Source organism: Mya arenaria, chromosome 11 (assembly GCF_026914265.1).
Source record: "Mya arenaria isolate MELC-2E11 chromosome 11, ASM2691426v1".
NCBI classification, from domain to species: Eukaryota; Metazoa; Mollusca; class Bivalvia; order Myida; family Myidae; genus Mya; species Mya arenaria.
Genome location: NC_069132.1, coordinates 56,736,236 through 56,757,722, shown reverse-complemented (window position 1 = coordinate 56,757,722; position 21,487 = coordinate 56,736,236). Strand labels below are relative to the sequence as shown.

The following is a 21,487-nucleotide window of genomic DNA, read 5'->3' as shown; positions in this document are numbered from 1 at the left end:
CCTTTCAGGTGGCCCCGCAGTACAAGGTGAAAGCAGTGGTTTTGTCTGCGGCAAAATATGGCGGGGAATGGGCCTTACCTAGGCTCCCTGGGGTGCAGAGGCATTTGGCGGGTATTTGACCATCAGTTCGTCTCCGCAAGGCGGGGATTTTACCCGGGGTTGGCTGGACAGAAAGTCAAAGTCCCCACTATTCATAAAAAAATTAAATTAGTACAGCAGACTTTCAGCAAAATGTAAGATTGGTAGACTTAGCTTGAAACTGTCCATGCCATTTTAACTAGCTTGACATGATTATCTTACAATTTACTTTTACCGCCATTTGCGTCCTTATTGCTTTTAACGATGGCCTGTTTAGGCTATAATGACACTAATACCTGAACTTCCAAGGTATAATTATATTTCGACTTCCTTAATCACTGTAATAGCTTAAGTGAAACAAAATAGTTCAATAACACAGAAATGAACAGAGTAGTCTTTTGAAACTTTTTGAAACATTGCATCAGCAAAAAGTGCAGATTTCGTAATCTTGTTTGTTTGTTTTTGTATTATTAGCCCATTTGGCATTTGTCCATTACTTGCCGACTTTGTAAGAGTAGGGTATTATTTCAAAATGATATATTTATTTTTAGGACATGAAAAACTAGGCTAGATATCCTTGAAAATGAATGTTTGTAATATTGAATTGACTTTGGTGATAGTTTTCAATTAAAATCACATTATTCATGGTTTAGTGCCCAGAAAAATTATATTTTGTTAAATCTTCTTTTCATACATATCTTTTGGGCCATGGGATAAACTTTTGCAATACCTCTGATTGGCTTAGTACTTAAAGATGTACGTGACATTGATGTTGGCCAAGGCCGTTTGAGGACTTTGAAGTCTTGTTTACAAATTCTTCATGTGAAAAATGTTTGTTTTTTAAACTGATCATGAAGCATCTTTCTGTTACATTGAAGGTTAGGTGTATTTGAAGTTATCAGTCATGCATGTTCATTTTGCATCTCATTTAGGCCAGAGTTTTTTTATCTTTAGATTTATGGGAGATTTTTCAAAAAGTTGGGTAAGGAGGAGGAAATAAAAATAAAAATAAAATGCATAAAATGTCCCGAAGGAGAAATAAATAAAAATAAAACGGATTTTTCTCCGATTTTTTTTATTTTTTAAATCTTCTTATATCATGAAGACAAAACACACCTTACTTGTGTCAGCTATTTCATAGGCTGAAAAAAGGGTGATAGATCACCATCAAGTTTCAAAAGCATAATTATAAGATCCTTTTAATGACTGAAAATATTGACCTCAACACTGTGGAGTTCAAGCGCTCATTGAAATTAATTGTATATATTTGTTCGAATGCATCTATGCATATGAGGTGCATATTATCAACCCATGGATTTTATGAAACATGTCAGTGTAATAAAGAAGTTTAAATGGCCATTTCTAACCTTTTGCCCACAGTATAAGCATATCCTTTCCATTGTGAAGTAATCAAACATTGAACAAAGTTTCAGACACGCTATAATAAGGAGGTCAAATGTGTTTTTAACGAAATAGTACCGTGACAATTTACCGTGATGTGGTTTTGATATAGAAAAAATAACCAAAAAAAGTCGAAGCCCTAATGGAAATTCCTCTTCACTTCAAAGTTTGACAGGGCTTACGGATACACAGACAGTCAAAATCTACATTTATGTACTTCACCAAAGAAAATTCGGGAGCATTAAGATAAATTTGGCAAGTGTTATATGTTTCAAAAAACCAGGTCTAAGAACTGATTTTAGAATCAGTCCTGAAAAATATCCTTCTAATTCCAGCTATGCCCGTTGGCAATAAGCAACGGATAAGTTTGACTTCTTGCACTGACTGCCAAATATCTTATGTTCAGATTTTTTTCTGTCTTATCAGAAACACACACTATGTTATTATTACATCATTTTCAGTATTCTATAACGATTTAAATTCTAAATCATTACTAAACTAATTAACAACTACGAATATCACGATACCTTGTGTTTTTCTCTTCAAATATGTGATCGTGAAGTAGTGTGTTCAATGCTCCCCAGAGTCAAATTCAGAAAAAAATATCCATTTTGACTATGATGAACACGATATCATTTTGCAGTTTGTGTTTGTCAGAAGCTATACATATTTGCGCTGTAATCCAATTCATCCTTGTTAATATACGACGTGCGCCAACGACTTTTAATAGACAAAACAACCCACGAATTTCTGTCTCCTTATTTTGACCGGAAGTTTCGCAATCATTCCACGAAACGCGAACAACATACTGAATCTATAAAAAATTCACAATAAACACGCTTCAAGTTCTCCACGGTTTGATTTAAATATTGAAACATAAACATCGTAACGTTTTTGTAGTAAAACATTTCTATATAGCTGCAGAAATTGCGAGAAATAAGGGCTATGACAAAAACTACTTTCACTTTTGACAGGACGTTGTTATGGTAACGGGTACCTGTTCTGTTTCCCCGCGTATTTCCGACTGGTTTACGTGGTTTGTGCAGTAAAAAGACCTATAATGAATGACAATTGGTACACCAGTTGGTTCTGGGATATGGGTTATAGAACACTAATTTTATTTTCTTCTTAACATTGGAGCAACGTTCGTCGGAAAAAAATAAAAATAAAACTACGAAAATGAATTTTATTTTTATTTGGGTTTTGCAATATTTAGGTACGGCGCTCCCGTAAATCTAAAGATATAAAAACTCTGGCCTTACTAGCTTAATTTTTCATATTTAAATTAAGGCATATGCACATGAAGACAGCCTAACAAATTGTACATATATAAATGCAATGTATTAAATTCAATTTCAAACTTACTATTGCCTTGGAATATGACTTGTCGCTTGACTAAGGCAAACTTCAAATGTGTAGGGTTTACATTTGTAGCATTATAAATGTCCATAAAATATATATATAGATATATTTGATAAGGGGAACCCAAGCCTTCCAACATATAAGGCCTAAAAAAAAATACATTTGGTTCGGGTTACCTTAAACCTTAAATGCTTATACAGAAGATAGCTTTAACACCATTCTCCAATGATGAAAATTATTTTCTTATATAAAACCTAATAAAAAAAAAAAAAAAAAAAATAAAAAAAGCCTACCTACCCTACCTATTTTTTTTAAGGATGTAACTCTAACCAAACATTTTTTTTTTTTAGGCCTAAGGAGCCGACCCAACCATTTTTAGTCTGTCGGTAAAAAAAAATAAAAAATTTAAAATAAAATGTGTGTTTGAATATGTAGTTCAAATCCTTTAAAGCTTTACACAGAAAAATACTTCAACACAATTCTCCAATGATAACAATAACATTCCTGCATAAAGCCCAATAAAAAAAATAAAAATATAAAGCCTAGGTCCCACCCTACCTGTTTTTGAAAAGGATTTTTCCATAACCAAACCATTCATTTTTAAAAAAAATTGCTGAAGTAAACAAATATGTCAATTTAGTATCTATTTTCCATTCAAATAAATCTTTTTAATATACCAGTCCCTTAAGTATTTCAATAAGCACTAAAACATAAGTCTTGAGCTAAAACTGGAATTATTATTGGCTAAATAAGGAAAGTCATAAATCTGTCGAAACTTGAAGTAAGTGTTCAAGTCACAGCAATGATATCCAATAAAATATAATCTAGAAACAAATTCTGATGAACAATGTTTGGCACTTGAATTAAGTTTTACACCCTTGAGTATTACAGAAATAGTATAAGGGCCCGTTATTCCATGTGCACACTGTCACGCATTGGATATGGTGCACTTGGTCACAACAGTCAGTCATCAAAATTAGTAATTTGGATGAGCGGCTTGCTAATTTCATATTCTATTGCTTGGCATTACATATTTGAACAGAACCTGCTGTATTAAACCCATAATTTGAGCAAGCCCACAGAAAGCATTCTACCAGTGCAGGCTTGTGCTATTTTTTTTATTTCGGGCATAATATCTTGGCCAAGTTTGATAAACAATTAGGTCACATACACTCCAGACTTATGGCCCTTGATTTGTCATTATTAAAAAGGTGGCAGTTCGTGCAGGCTTTATATTTAAATCATGGAATCTTCCACTTGACTCACGAGACTTTATTAAGGTCCCCAAAAAATATGGGTTGGAAAGAAAGGTTTTTTAAAAAAGCAAAATTTTCCTTTTCGATCATCAAATAAAAATAAATAAATCAGTCAGGGGAAAGAGACAAGGGTGATTGGCCGGGTTACCCGAAAGAAATTGTTTTTTAGGCCTTTCAGTCAAATGAAAGGAAACTGATTATTCTGAAATCAGATTTACTTGTGGTGAAACTCACTCCCAAAAATCAGCAGGAAGCACCCTTTTGGGATTTCAACCATTTTAAAAATTCACACTGATGGAGTATTTCTGATATCCATGTTGTCCACAGACACCTACAACGAGATGTAAAAGTGTGAGACTCCTGTCAGATATAAAAGTGTGAGACCTCCTGTGAAATATAAAAGTGTGAGACCTCCTGTCAGATGTAAATGTGTGAGACCTCCTGTCAGATGTAAATGTGTGAGACTTCCTGTCATATATAAAAGTGTGAGACCTCCTGTCAGATATAAAAGTGTGAGACCTCCTGTGAAATATAAAAGTGTGAGACCTCATGTGAGACCTCGTGTCAGATGTAAATGTGTGAGACCTCCTGTCAGATGTAAATGTGTGAGACCTCCTGTCAGATGTAAATGTGTGAGATCTCCTGTCAGATATAAAAGTGTGAGACCTCCTGCATTAAATTGGGTTAGATTTAGGTGGCGGTGGAGTTGCATGATGTAGATCGGTATGGCAGTCTGCTCTTCATGGTTTGTCAATCTGCTCTTTAAACATGGACCTTGGGACTAACAGGGGCATAAGGTGTGCAGACTGGCAATCTCATCATGCAGAGCAAAGTGCCTCAATGAGATTGCCAGTCTGCACACTCTGTGCCCTGTAAAATGTTAACTCTAGGGATTATATGCCATTTAAAAGCCGCAATCAGCGTGAACATTTTTACATTTGTTATCGACCAGACCTTTAATGTATAAAACATACTGTCAGGCTGCATTTGAATTCTTTCGTCTTATTTAACTGATCTGACCTTACAGCTGGATTTTCCGAATTCAGTGTGAGATTTTTCTTGGATCTCATTTTTGGAGAGTCGCTGAGTGTGAAAACCAATGGCTGCACCCTACGCCATAGATTGTAAAAAGGAAAAACAAAAACTGAAATAATATTTAAACTCTTTCAGTGCTCTAGTTTAAAAAATAAGCCAGCCTGGGAGACTGCTGCTATCACATAATTGCAATATAATAATTTATAGAATATATACTTTTAATTATATATTTGACACTGAAAGGGTACGCAGAAATGTGAACCTGTCAGACAAACCAGAAATGTTTAATAAAAATTCAGCTTTGGGGACAAAAAATATACTTGGTAAATAATTGGAATATTGATTGGACAATTGCTATAGATTGTGCCTGGTATAGAATTTATGGACATTTTCCTCTCTGATTCTGCTTGACTCTATGAATATAGAAAAGGTCAAGGCTGTTTATCCTGATTGATTGATGGAATCTAAGTCACTGCTCGGTTACATGGCATTTAATCAGTACACTGTAACCATCTCAGGATTGTTTAATTAAGGATATGGCTGTCGATGCAGTTAATTGAATCACTTCTGTAGTTATACAATTGCTACATACAAGTACTTATCACATGATGTTGCTTGTTTTGAGTGTAATTCAAGTATAAGGTATTTTCTTATATAAAACGCTTGTGTAATACAACCTGACAGCGACGTCATTTTGCCCAACTATTTTAATTTTTTACTGATATATGAATTAAATCTTTAATTTTTGGCGCTGACTGTGTCATATGATAAAAGGAATTATAGATAAATTTTCATTTAATAGAAGATGTTAAAAACTCGTAACAGAAAAGTTGCACAGCTTACCAACGGCTTGCTTGATTATACTTTTCTTAAACTTGTTTCATAAATGTTTGTATCAAATGGCAACTGAATCATGTAAGATCCTATAATGTATTACAAGGGAACTTAAAATTGTGTATATATTGCCCCACAAAAGGAAAAGCACAGGTCATTTGGGGCTTGGAATGTTCAGATTCATAGTCCTAAAAGAATATTAAGTTCAGTGGAATTTTGTCGGAGTGCACTACTTTAAGATTACAAACCCATCAGGACTGTTGCACTGGAATTCCTGCAGGTGTTTTGGGCTTGTGCATTTTGCGCAGTGGGCATTATAAATACTTACAACACTTAATCACCTCGGAACAATTAGTGTGTGTATATTAAAACTTTGGCACCTGGGAGAGCAATGACATCGGTTGACTGTTTTGTACGGAATTATCCTTGCAGGAACGTGTAGGAACGTCATATAAAACAGCTCTGTAGATGAATATAAAAGGTTCTAAGTGACATCTAATAAAGACGAAGATAGAGTGGTTTCGCTTTCAACGCTCGTGTTTATAACATTCTTAGTTTCTCTTTGACTGAAATCTAGTTCTAGAATATAATTTGATTGTCTATAAGTCTCATTGTTTGTGTTTATTTAGATAGTTATTCTGATAAGTTTACTGTTTCCGTGGCCTTCTCTCACCTTTAGCATGCCTTGTTTATGTTTGAGCAAATATTGAATGACAGGCAAGCGTTTTCACACCTCATGAAGTCTTGGAAACAGGCCATTGTTTGACTCCTACAGAATTCTCATCTTCTGCTTCTGAGTCTTATTTCAAGGCCTGCTGATATTATCTGATATTTTTTGGAGATGAATTAGACCGTTAAAAGACTAGAATGAGAAAAATAGCATACTTTATGGGTTCTGTTGCTCTACAAAGGAAAATTGATATTATTTCAGCATGGGAACTTCAAGGTTGTCACAGTGGGGCATCTTTCATTTCTCTTTACCCTTGAAATATAGCTGAAATTAATCTTGACGACCTTGACATGTTTAAATGAAACATATTCATATGTTACTTAGGGTTCTCAATACGTTTTGGTTGAACCATCTCAAATAGTAAAGTAACTGACCAGCTACTACTTATTCTTCTCAAAATTCACTTATTATTCCAAATTTGAACCTACCCAATAGCCAATTGAACCATCCATTTTTGCCAGCAGTTGGTTCTTATTGATAACACTGGTTGCTAATGACAAATCTTAAACATCTGAGTAGGAAAGTCTCATAACTCTAGTTTAGATGGTTGTTGAGTTGTGCCCCTTGACAAAAGGAGATGAACAGAACTGCTTGTGGTGATCTTGTAACATTATTATGTTATTTTCTTAGAATTTATCATTAAAACTATGCATTCTGTCCTGGTATGCTACAACATTTCAAAATCTCCAGGTTCACTGTCTTCGGTTGGAAAGCGAAAAGCTTATATCTGCTTCTATATTTTTATTCCCCTAAGAATCTTCTTGCTTTTGATTATGGACTCACACTCTGCGAATGTAAACATCCTACTATGAACTTCTGACATTTAGAAAACCAGCCCGGTGCCAATTCTCTGCTGTTCTTATTGGAAGAAAACCTATGATGTTATTTCCAGTTGCGTAATGAACAGTTTATCAGAAAATCGGCCAGAATTTTGGGGATCAGTAAAAGCAAGATTTTTTATTGTTGTTGAAATGGCTTTGCCATGCTTTCCAGAGAGGTTATTTATATCACTGAATGTCAGACAACATGTTGGTGTCTATCGTCATTTTGTCTCTTATTGATGACATTAAAAAGCTTTTGTTTTAATATTGTCTGTCGCTGATGTACAAACAGATAGAAATCCTCCCGATGACTGTTTTAATGGAGAATTTTACAGCAGTGTGTATCTTTATAGATGCAAATGGGGAAACTGAGAAACTGTAAAAATGGCCACTAATGGGATCGTGTACTGTGTTGAACAATTATACGAGCATCTAGTTAAGGGAAATGTGAGGCTAAATTGTTGTTCAGAGGAGAAAACGTTGACCGGCATAATTACTCTTTCTAACTTGTTTTCGTTAATGCCCAAGCGCCCCTTAATTTAAGCTCAAAGAGCGTTAGAATTGTTCTCTTTGAATTTCAATTTAAGCAAAATTAACCAAGCTCTCAGTTTGATGCAAATGATATGATTAACACGACTGGGGGGGGGGGGGGGGGGGGGTGTTCTGGACAGAATGTTTATTTGACTGATTTTTCCGGAATATGGCTTTGGGGGTTGGGGCTAATTTAAGTTTTTGTTAGATAATTGACAATTAATTTCTATTTGAATGTTATGTGTGGCCCTATATAGGGCTGTTTGTAGCTGTGGCAAAGTCGCATAAGGAAGTATTTCCTTGATTTATTTCACCCTGTTGCATTATATATATTAAGTCTCTTGAGAAATAACTGTCACTCTTATGATACAGATTATATTTGGAATTCTGATAGTAACTCAATATTATCGTTATTTTCAGGGAACATCGACTACTCCTGTCCAGCCAATGGTGATTGCGAAATAACAAAACGTCGGAGAAAGGCTTGCCAGGCGTGCAGATTTCAAAAATGCCTCTTTGTAGGAATGCTCAGGGAAGGTAAGAACAAAGGACAACTTTATTAGCGGGAATAAGCTCCATCAAGCGCCATATATGGGCATATGAACGTAAATTGTACCATGTATTAGAGAGTTTCCTTTTTTTCCCATTTATACATTGACTTTGTATCGGAACGGTAACAAGTTGGAGGAGGAGCTTAACCATTCAGTTACTAGTATACCAGTGGTCGAAATTAGCATAATCCCACAAGCCATGCACCAGTTGGTAAAATGCTTTAGGGCTGGCTCAAAATCACGATTTTATATTTCGGGGCTTGTTGAAAAAGGTTGATGACAAGCACTGTTATAAGGATTTGGGATTGTTCATCCAAAAGTCTTATTTTAATTCCATACAGATTAAGTTTAAAGCTTTTAGACTTATACTGCAATTGAGTAATTGAACTTTGACCCTGACAACACTGTACAAAATAGTTTTGTCACCTTATACCCACTTGATTGAAATTAGAAGCTAAGGCTGAAGCGCTTGTGAATAATTTCAATAAATGGGTTGCAAGTGCAGTAACTTTTACATATAGATTGAGGAACGCCTCACAAGACTTAAGTAACACCTTATGTTTATTGGTTCAGCTGGTTACTACAGTCTTTTCAAGAACCCTCAATATTCAAACTGTACGTTATCAGCTCAGATCCGGATAAGGTGCATAAAAACGTAAAAATGCATTTATAAACATTATAAAAAAAATATTGTTATCATAACACATCAAATTTTGCCACAATGCCTCATTGATCGATTTGCTCGTGTATCAACAAGATATCATATCGTTCTCGGTCGTTATATCGTTAATATCGTCACTCCATACAAGATTTTTAGCAACTGGTTTGGTGCTTTTCTTAGCATTGATACATTAAAATGTTTTTAATTGGTAAATACTCTTTGAATATGAATGTACAGGCTTTGAAAACTAATCAGGGTGTTACATTATATATATTCTAAGATGGGGGAAAACCTTGCCTGGAGCTCTTGGTTGGTCTGTGATTTTTAATTAGTATATACTTCATCAGTATTTGTCAGGGATGTTCGGCTCCGACACCCCAAATGGCCCTAAGGGCAATACTGACTTTAGTGACTGAATAAAGTTAACAAAACTCTACAATCATTCCTTACTTTTACCCCTCTCAGAATCTGAAGCATATATATATGAACTAAACATATGGTTGGACTTTCAATACATCAACTGGTAGATGGTGATGAACAGACTGCCAGTCATAACATATTCATGGAATAGTTGATTGCTGATGATGATCAAATCTTGTCATTATGTATTGGCGCTACTTGTGATCTATGCGGGCGGGTCTGGCTATTATTAATGGTCCTGGCCATCATTTTTGGCAATTTATGGTGGTTTTCCCCTCATTTCATTTTTCAGAAATAAAATGCTGTGTTGTGTAGCCTTGATATCATCAATGTATTCAGCATGGTCAATTGCAACTGCAATATTACTGAAATAGTTCCAACGATCAAGATATTCATGTTGAATAGGTACAATTTTATAATGACACAATTTGTGTAATAATGTGTTATGATATTACCCTCCGACTCTTGTTTAAGCTGTTGGTGAGTTATGGCCCTAGATGAACTATTGGTGAAATGTGGCCCTTGATGAACTTTTGGTGAGGTTGATGAACTATTGGTGAAATATGGCCTTTTATGAACTATTGGTGAAATGTGGCCCTTGATGAACTTTTGGTGAGTTTGAGGAACTATTGGTGAAATATGGCCTTTTATGAACTATTGGTGAAATGTGGCCCTTGATGAACTTTTGGTGAGGTTGATGAACTATTTGTGAAATATGGCCTTTCATGAATAATTGGTGAAATGTGGCCCTTGATGAACATTTGGTGAGGTTGATGAACTATTTGTGAAACATGGCCTTTCATGAACTATTGGTGGAATATGGCCCTTGATGAACTATTGGTGAGTTTGAGGAACTATTGGTGAAATATGGCCTTTCATGAATAATTGGTGAGGTCGATGAACTATTTGTGAAATATGGCCTTTTATGAACTATTGGTGAAATAATTGGCCCTTTCTTTAACTTCTTGTAAAATAAGGCCCTTGATGATCGATCAAACTTTGATGACCCTTTGAAGCCCTAATTGATGAACAGGCTTGGGCCTGTTTATGATGATCAGAAATCTATTAATACAGTATGTTATAATTCTTTGTAGGAGTCCTGTGGTGGGGGTTCTCTAACAAAAGATTCTTTCTCTGTTAAATGAGACATAATAATTAATGTTTCTTGAAAAGAACAATTTGGTTAATATTGTGCAGCTATGTTTTTGCAAATCCTTGAAACTCTGTTTGTACACCTGTGTTGCAATGTCTCTTTAAAAGCCTTTTAATAATCCAGTTATGCCTTCTTGTCTGATTTGATTTGCACCAGCTTCCCAATAGTGCATCAGTTACCATCTATTACGTAATGAGCATTACATAATAAATGTTTTGTAAATATGTTATCTCGTTAGACATACAAAAAATGCTTCCGTTATGTTTTAATTGCTTTACTTGGGATACAGTGACTGATGTAGTGACATAGGGGCAGAAAAAATATCCGGCCCTGGTTGACAGCGGTGTCATCCCATTCACAGATTGTTCAGCGGACTTGAATGAATGTTCAGACAGTGTAATAAAAAAAAAACTTTGGCACATAAAAGCTGCACTCTCACATGTTGAACATTTTGACAACTTTTTCATTTTTTGTCTTGGAACGAGCCAATTTCTGCGAAAATCCATGGAAACCAGTTATATAAGACTGCTGACAAAAAATAGATCACATATTTTTATATTTAAGTTAAAAAATTGATGTTTTATGCATTTTTCATAAACTGAAGTAACGGTTTAAGCCTTAAAACATTAATTTTCGAAGGGAAATATGAAAATCTATGATCTGATTTTTTGTCAGCAACCATATATCATTGGTTTACAGATATTTACGCAAAAATGTGCTCTTTCCAAGACAAAAAATAAAAAAAAGTTGTAAAAATGGTACATCTGTGAGAGTGCAGTTTTAAGGGAAACATGAGCATTGTACAATAGTGTGTTTGTGTCTATTAATTCGAATACTTGTATAATGTACCGATCCTAAAATGATATGCATTTTCATTGTTAAAAAAATATTAATTGTTGAATAGATATTAATCGATTCATGATTTCAAGACCCATGCATTCATAACGAATTTAGAATGAATACTGTAAATGTCCGATTGACGTGCATGCCCTAATAGAAGTGCCAGGAGTCCTTTTGTGGGTGTATTTTCCTGTTCTGTGACATGAACAATGTATATCTTAACCTTAAACTCCATAAATTGCTATTCAGATAAAAAGCATTCCCCGTATAGTGCTCGCCTTTAAGGGCACCTGCTGATGTCTTGCATTATATAGGGAAAACCTATCCCTATTTTACACAATGACATTCGCATAAAATTTCCAAAAGTTGTGTATTGATATATTGTAGCCATTTTTTAGTGGACCATTTTATTGATTTTTAGTGCATGGGATGTTAACTGAGCTACGATGCAGCCGATACTGATCATTATTTCATGTTTAAAAATCGTTTTTTTAGGGCCCAGGGGACTCGAAAAGACACACACGTTTAATAGGACATATACAGTATTCTATTTATGGAAGATCTGTCCTAATAACCTACATGTTAGTTCAGGTTCAGAACATTTACATTGTCTCGACTCAAATACTGTCCCAATAGTTTTTGTACAATGTCTTCCACGTCATGCCCACCATCAATGATTTGTCATGCTTACCATTCATGATTTTCCGTTATAATGTATCATTCCCCTCTTTTGTTCCATACTTGTGAACCATCCAGTATTTTTGTTACATTTGATTGTTACGATTGAGTTTCAATCAGTTAGTCTTGTCAGACAGATTTAATTTCATGATTAGCGCTAATGAATGGTTCTAGTTTGTTAAGTCAACTGATGGGGTTAGTGTTATGTAGATAACAATTGCCGGATCTGTTTTCTTTTGTGGATTATTTTTATGTTCACTGAGCATGAGTAATATAAGATCGAATAGATCGGTTGATGCCCAGTTAAATCATGACTGAACGTATCTTCTTTGTTATCAAATGTAAAAACAAAGTATTATAAATTAAACTGCTCAAAATTTGCTAAGGCCATCACTTAAGGCTTGACTTACTAACATATACACATATATGGCTTCAATTTTTGACAATTAATGCATCGGTTATATTTATACGATGCTGATTTGTCCATTCAAAAGAAATTTGTAACAGAATTACAAGAATTTTACCAGATAAATTTTTTTATAAGATTAAATTTTTGTATCAGGATACTTTGATATTTATCTTGATGTGATATTTGACTTAAGTTCACTTGATAGGAACCTTTTCGACTAAATAATCTTTTTTAGCTCGATTCGAAGAATAATGAGAGCTTTCCTAGTCACCCGAGCGTCGGCGTTGGCGTAACCACTTATGTTAAAGTTTGCGTACCACCTCAAATATTTTCAAAGTCCATTGACATATGGCTTTGAAACTTTGCACACTTGTTCACCATCATGCCCCCAACCTGTACACAGGAGGAGGTAACTCTATCATGCATTTTGACAAAATTATGCCTCTTTTTCTACTTATAATTTACGTTAAAGTTTGCGCACCACCTCAAATATTTTCAAAGTCCATTGACATCTGGCTTTGAAACACGAGCGCTTGTTCACCATCATGCCCCTAACCTGTACACAGGAGGAAGTCACTGTATCGAGCATTTTGACAGAATTATTACCCTTTTTCGACTTGGAATTAACATTAAAGTTTGCGTACCACCTCAAATATTTTCCAATTCAATTTATGTAAATATCTCTGTCTACAAGCTGTTGATAATATATACATTCACTGTTTGTATTTATTTTAACAGCTATATGTAGATTGTCCGGCTAGTGCATTCGCATCTCACCAAGGCGACCTGGGTTCGTTTCCCAGCCTGGGCGCATGTGAGTTTGGTTGGTGGTCACCAAGCAAGAAAAGTGGGCTTTTACCGGGTTCTCCGGTTACCTCCACACAACAAGACCACACTCTCGCGCAACAATGTGCCAACTAGAGTGACTTAAGAAAAGTTAATATAACTTTCATTTTAATCATTGTAAAATAAATAAAGTTTAAACTTAGAGCTATATATTTTTTAAGCTTATAAAATAAGCAGTGCTCCTTAGCCAAATTTGAGTACTATAATAATTATTATGGATTGATTTAGCTGTTGCTCTCAGTGACACGGGAATTAAAGGTCTGCATCTCTAGACTTCCCTGTTCGTATAATGCAGACTGTTGTCTCTTCACAGATTGCTTAATTGTGGCTGTTGTTGCTGTCAGGTGGTTTATACATATAATGTTGGATGAATGGTGTCTTGTTTAGGTTGACAGGCGTGAGACCAGATTCATCCGGCCTTTGGTAGTTGTCTGTCCTCGTCTTAATTGGGCTGTCTACCAGTACTTGTTATATTCAATTAGATCAAGGTTGAGGTTGCAGGACGGTTCAAGTATATTCACTTAAATATTCAGGTTATGACCCTGCATTTTTAATTGACTGGTCACCCCTCTATGGAAGACATGAATATGATACAAAATGTAGTGTGGTAGCCCCAAGCTAGCTCCGAGTCTTCAGTGTCATATTACAACAAAACATAGTCTCATATTTCCTCCATTGTGATGTGATCAGCACAAATAGTTCATTTGATTCACCTTTTGGAACTAGCAAAGATTTGGGTGCTGCAAGCATTACAAAAGTCTGTTGCAATTCTGTCATTTAACACATGTTGGCTGGAATTATTCCATTGTCTGATTTTCCCAGTACTAACTTGATAATGTTTTGCTTATATCTGGCCAAATCTTTGCCAATTTGTGCGGTAGAAAAAAGGACTCTTGAGATTTAACTATAGGTGAAAAGCAACTATTTAATATCAAATTATAAATCTCTGATAGCGCAGTTGGATAATAAGTACTCTTGATCTTATTATAAATGAGGCATACATTTATTTCAATCATAGGTTTGAGTCCCATTTAAAGAACAGAATTATGTCTATTTACTTTACCATGAAACATGTTAGTAGGAAAATCCATTGTGTTAAGTCATTTTAAAATGTTAACCATGGGTTCCAGATGATGTTGACGTATTAATTGTCTGTTCTGAATTCTTGTAGGAGTTTGCTTACGTACATGGCTTTTGTTTCTGGGGGAAAAAAGCTTTAAAGAGAAGAGGGCCGTAAATCGCCATCAATATTGATGTATTTTACCAATGCTGTATTGGTGTGGAAAAATAGTAATTCATATCAATGCACCATGAGTGAATAAAAGTTTCCCTAATAATTGATGTCAATGTTACAACGATGATAGATTACGTACAATGGATAGAAAACATGTTTGCTTTACTGGTTGGTATTTGGTGCAATGACGTCAGGGCAAATTTAGAAAAAAAACCTTCTCTTGGGAAAGATATGTCTGTTAGGAGTGGTCACCAATTAACTCCAGTCTCCCTGGAATAATTAGCTGCACTTCTCTGATGATGGAAGATATGGCACACAGAAGCTATTTCTATCCTGCTTTAATGGTTGTAAAAATCATTTCATTGATGTTTGGGGTATGAAGTGTTGTTTCTTCATTCATTATATTGCTCTGCATTTCTTAGGTAGAGAGGGAGAAAAAAGTTTCAGAATTTATGTGGGAGTTTATTCAGTTTTGCATCTTATCTTGGAAATGTTTGGAAGTGAACCAGTTTTAGACTGATTCTTTTAATGAAATCGTAAAATTGTAAATACAGATTTATCGGTTGGTTGAAACAATATATTGGACAGGTGTTTCCCTTGGCTGTACTTAAGTTGTGGAAGAGGTCGAACTAGGAATTTTCATCAGCTCTTGCAGTTCTGTACAGGGAAAAAGCAAGAAAGAAAACCCCAGAGAATGTTAGTTGTGGAAGTGTTCAATCAGTTAACTAGAATACCGATTTTTCTGCTCCTGCCTGCTAGCAAGACTCAACATTGATTTTGACAGTTTCATTCATGTTTGGACAATATATAGGGAAACCCATGATATATTATAACTTCCAAGTGATGTCTGGGCATAAATGAAGGGGCACTGCCCACAGAAAAGTCTGACTACAATAGCAGAAAAGTCTGGCTATAATAGTGTAAAAGTCTGGATAAATTGCCCCAAAGTATGGCTATAATAGTGGAAACGTGTGGATAAATTGCCCCCAAAATATGGCTATAAAAGTGGAAACGTCTGGATAAATTGCCCCCAAAGTATGGCTTTAAAAGTGGAAACGTCTGGATAAATTGCCCGCAAAGTATGGCTATAAAAGTGGAAACGTCTGGCTATAATAGAAGGAACAATATGGCATTTATAGCAGAAAGTCTGGTTATAATAGCAGAAAGTACCATGACTATAATAGCAGAAAAGTCTGGTTATAAAATTGGAAAAGTTTGGCTCTAATAGTAGAAAGTATCATGGCTATAATAGCAGAAAAGTCTGGTTATAATATTGGAATAGTTTGGCAATAATAGCAGAAAGTGTCATGGCTATAATAGCAGAAAAGTGGCCATAATGTTGGAAAAGTTTGGCTCTAATAGCAGAAAGTACCATGGCTATAATAGCAGAAAAGTCTGGTTATAATATTGGAATAGTTTGGCGATAATAGCAGAAAGTGTCATGGCTTTAATAGCAGAAAAGTGGCCATAATATTGGAAAAGTTTGGCTCTAATAGCAGAAAGTACCATGGCTATAATAGCAGAAAAGTGTGGCTATAATAGAAGAAAATGCCAGGACTATTATAGCAGAAAGTATGGCTATAGAAGCAGAAAGTATGGCTATAGAAGCAGAAAGTATGGCTATAGAAGCAGAAAGTATGGCTATAGAAGCAGAAAGTATGGCTATAGAAGCAGAAAGTATGGCTATAGAAGCAGAAAGTATGGCTATAGAAGCAGAAAGTATGGCTATAGAAGCAGAAAGTATGGCTATAGAAGCAGAAAGTATGGCTATAGAAGCAGAAAGTATGGCTATAGAAGCAGAAAGTATGGCTATAGAAGCAGAAAGTTTGGCTATAGAAGCAGAAAGTATGGCTATAGAAGCAGAAAGTATGGCTATAGAAGCAGAAAGTATGGCTATAGAAGCAGAAAGTATGGCTATAGAAGCAGAAAGTATGGCTATAGAAGCAGAAAGTATGGCTATAGAAGCAGAAAGTATGGCTATAGAAGCAGAAAGTTTGGCTATAGAAGCAGAAAGTATGGCTATAGAAGCAGAAAGTATGGCTATAGAAGCAGAAAGTATGGCTATAGAAGCAGAAAGTATGGCTATAGAAGCAGAAAGTATGGCTATAGAAGCAGAAAGTATGGCTATAGAAGCAGAAAGTTTGGCTGAAATACCATGTGGCTTTTTGGACAAGATATGTTATCCCCAGGCACTTCTGGTGTTTGGACAAGATATGTTATCCCCAGGCACTTCTGGTGTTTGGACAAGATATGTTATCCCCAGGCACTTCTGGTGTTTGGACAAGATATGTTATCCCCAGGCACTTCTGGTGTTTAATGTTCAAGAAAAATTTTCCATGTTGATATAAAAGGAAAAAAATGCGTCATTTAAAAGTGACAATAGCAACAATATTTTTAGGGGAGGACCCCCATTTCCCCTGTAATAAAACCATATACATAAGTTCTGTTCTGGGGAGAGGGCCTGGAAGTTAAGCTCACTCTAACGCCTAATCCTGAATCAGTACCAGTTAACAACCAAATAACTAGCAAGACATTCTACCAAAGACAAAGAACAGATGGTGACTGTGCTACATGGCTTTTGTTAAACAGTCTTGTACTTATCTATGGCAATGGTAGGCGCTGGTATTTCTTTGTTTGCCTGGTGCATCTGTTAGTGTAGGTGTCTAACACCATGCAGCTGACAACTTGATACAGTATACAGAGAATAAGTCTGTAGAGTTTAAGGGACTAGACACCAGATGGTCCCAAAATCGGCAAATACAGTATTTCCTCAAAACAAGCCTAGATTTTTCAAAAATGAGCTGGTATGATGCCAATAATACATGATTTAACATGATTAAAATAATATTTTGTCACTGTCTTAGCTGATTTTACCTGCTTAAAAATAGTGCATTATGGTTTCCCAGTTTTCAGTGTGTATATTTAGCATGTGAAAATCACATGATGATTAAGTACAGATACATTAACCAACACTTTATTTAAATTTACTGGGATTTACGTTGTAGACCGACCCAGTTGGTTTCAAATTAGAACAATACACACAAACTGCGAAAGATACACGTGTTGTAATCAATGTGATACATCAGTAAGTAAGATTCAATGTGTTGTACACAACGACATCAATTTTCTCTAAGATTTTGACTAAAAAAAATCTTGCAATGGTATCATCTGGTGTCTGGTCCCTTTAAACTTGGAGAATATTACAGTTAACTTGGTAAATATCATAGCATTATAGTGTCTTTGCAGGTTTAGTGTGAACTATTAGCTCATCCTCAAATTTTTGGAACTGGGAATGGTTATCATGAATAACAATCTAGATGCTAAATGGAACTGTGTCTCTTAATTTATCCTTGAGGTTTCTATTTTTGCACAACCATAAAATCCCGTGGAAGTGGGGTGAGGGGGGAGTTTGATAACGGACCCCACTGATTACAAAACATTTAAAACAGGATAATATTGGTTAAAAGTCTATATGCTTGGCTTTAATTTATCATACGTATACGTACAAACCCATATTTACCACAAGTTGTTATATTTATGGTAGATAGACATTTTTATCGTTCTTTCTATTGACATAAAGTAAATAATGAAATTAAATGCTTTATTCATCATAAAAGCTCAGTTACAGACTGCTTTCAGACTAGAGTTGTTTTGTTGGGGCTGAAAATCACATTTCTGTCACGGATGCAGGAGTTTAAATTAAATAGGAAGTGAAATGTTATTATTATTCTCGATTATTGCCCCTTTTAAACTGTTTGTAGTCACGACCACACATACATCAATGCTTATTACTATCAAAAAGTTCAGAGACAAGTACTCCGTGATACAAAAAAAAATTCTGAAGTTGATATGAACTTGAAATGATTTTACTTCTTTGTCTATTTTTGTGTAATAATTGTTTTCTTTCTCTTTCTTTTTTCATCGAGAGGACAATTGCCTCACGAGACATTGCCTGTTGGCAATTATTTCCTGGTTTGATTGTGTAGATGCTTCTTGTTTGTTTCAACACGATAGTAATAACTATATTTCACATGTGAAATATTTACTTTTGGGTGCTCATGGGATAGATTTTTCAGACGTTAACAGCATCATTGTTAACATTTAAAGGTGAAATATTTTATGATGTTCTCATATATTTAAATACAACAAGTACAGATGGAACAGTTGTCTCCATATTTATGACAATTACTGCAGATAACAATGTATGAGTAGTAATGATTTAAAAGTTAACAATGATGACGTTAACGACGTCGTTAACTTTAACAATATTCTGAAAATTATTTCCATGGTATTGCAGTTTTACCCCGAAAGGAATAACAAATTCTATTTAATGCTTTAAATGACGTCATGGCATTTTGAGCAGCAGAGAAATGCCAGCATATATAAGAGAAACAGTAAATTTAATATTTCAATAAACAATGTTTCAAACGATGAGTTTATCAAGGTATAATCCATTCTTAATTATCAATGAAATTAATATTGACATTTTATTTCTTGTTTATTTCAACATTTTTTGGGGTGGAAACTTGTTGTTTAACCCATGTGTGTTTAATTTGGCTGTTGTTCGGCATACGCCAAGAATGTAAATGCGTAACAGGGAAATGGGCTTCTGTCACATTACATGGTTTATTAGAAACCTCAGGTTTACAGTTCTGAACAGGAGTATGTGATAATCACCTTGCATTGTCAAAAATAATTGCCTACCGGTTGTTTCCTCATACCTACCATTAAGCAAAGTTCTATTAATTAATTGCTGGAGTTTCATCCCCGCCTGCCCCCTCTTTTTTTCCGCCCCCCCTTAAATTCTACCAACTCAAATCAAAATGCTGAACAAGGGTCTGTATTTGTGTATCAATCCAGTACTGTCCTGGAACGGCATTTATTTATACCAGTTTGTGTCAATGTAAACAATCACATGTAAAAAAGGAGAAATGTTACGATGGTGTTTGTGTTTTGTCTAGAAACACATGTATATGGTCCCCATGTGCAAAAAGAAAGAGCATGAGCACAAATTCAACCATGACACAGTCATCTAAGAAATATAAAATGTAACCCCCTTCCCACATTAAAAAAGATGTATGAAATTCTAGCAATTAATTTATAGTGGCCTATATCTGTATATTTCACCAACAGAATATGATATATGAAACTACTGTAGATTTGTTTTCTTGCTGAAAATGCCAGAATGTCTTACGTTTCTCTGCTTTGGAGTTCATCAGTTGTGTGTCGTGGTTAGTTGTGTGGGGTTTTTTTTGCTTTAAACTAACTATGCACCAGTTTTTCTGTGAATGACCCATTATCTTACTTCCTTTAATTGTTGGTAGTTTTTTTTTTTTGTTGGTATCTTTCGTTTCCTTATCTTTTTCGAGGTATTTTTTGGAGAAGATGGTTCATTTCTAGCTGAATTTACTGTTTCTTGTTATGATATTTTGACAGGAAACATACTGATGAAGGAAAAGTCTGTATCAGTATTTCTAATTCTGGTATTTCCATCAAATATCTGCAGATTCAGGCACTTGCTGAATAAGATCTCACTTGTTAACAAAGGGCAAGAACTCCTGGGACTGAAAGTGCATTTCAACATGGAGTTACTTACCTTAGTTTAGTGCGTACAATATACTAAAATAATTATTAGACTCGTCCAATATGTTACAACTTTTGAGTTTCTGTAGATCCCGATTTTCATTCAAAACCTTTTTACATGTTATGGTTTTTATCATTGATTTACATGGGACGTTTGAATCAGGGCTTCTAAAAACCGGCAATTTGCCGGTCTGGACCGATTTTGACCAGGCCAGACCGATTTCAGTTTCAAAAAGTGTAAAAAAAATTGAGGTTCCAAAGTTTTAGAAGCCCTGGTTTGAATGGTACAATTTCGGAAAAAATATGTGATAATTGTATGCACTTATATTGTATGGTCAATTGTTGGAAAGGAGAGTCTACGATTGGATGTATAAATTATGTCTAGAATAATTCTTCAAAATATTTGCAGGTTTTCTTCACTAAGGGGAAGAACTCTTAGATCTGAAGCATGCTTTTTATGACAGAGTTACCCAACCTTTATTCAATCTTAATGCTGCAGACATCCCCAAAGTTCAGAAAAAGTCTCGGTCATTTGGACCGACAGCCTCTGATATTTTGTTGGTCCGAAAGAAACTTGCTTTTTCAAAGCCTTTGTTGCTAATTTTACATTTACAAGAAATAAAAATGTATTAAGATATTAATCAATTAAACTTGAACACAAATAACAGTTCACAGAGCTACACTACTGGAAAACAACATCGGATTCGTAAACAAATGGTAATTTGACAATATCATTATGATAAAAACACTATTTCCTGTTAAACAAAATAAATAATTCTTACTTTTAAGCTGTGTTTGATAATTGATAAAGATTAAATCTTCATTATTTTTTACATCTGGCCGTGAAAACTGTCGGTCAGACGGACCGACCCCATCACAAATTTAGTCGGACCGAGTCAAATTTTATTGGTCAGGACCGTCGGACCGACGGTTTTCGCGATGTCTGTGCTGTATTCCGTACTGGTCATCATTATAATCGTGAAGTCCTTATTGAAGCACATGACATTGTGGCATGTGGAAAGGCCAATACAGTTCTGTGCTGTACACTGCTGTTAAAGTTGAAG

The 21,487-nt window shown here is 35.1% G+C and overlaps 1 protein-coding gene across 4 annotated transcripts in view; it reads left to right on the top strand.

Annotated features, from left to right (window-relative positions):
- LOC128207816 (steroid hormone receptor ERR2-like) overlaps positions 1–21,487 on the top strand; it is a 91,441-nt gene that overhangs the window by 55,109 nt on the left and 14,845 nt on the right. For all 4 annotated transcript variants that reach the window (XM_052910958.1, XM_052910959.1, XM_052910960.1 and 1 more), the window contains exon 3: positions 8,469–8,585. In XM_052910958.1, coding sequence (XP_052766918.1) covers positions 8,469–8,585 — 117 coding nt within the window. The remainder of the gene's footprint in view (positions 1–8,468; positions 8,586–21,487) is intronic.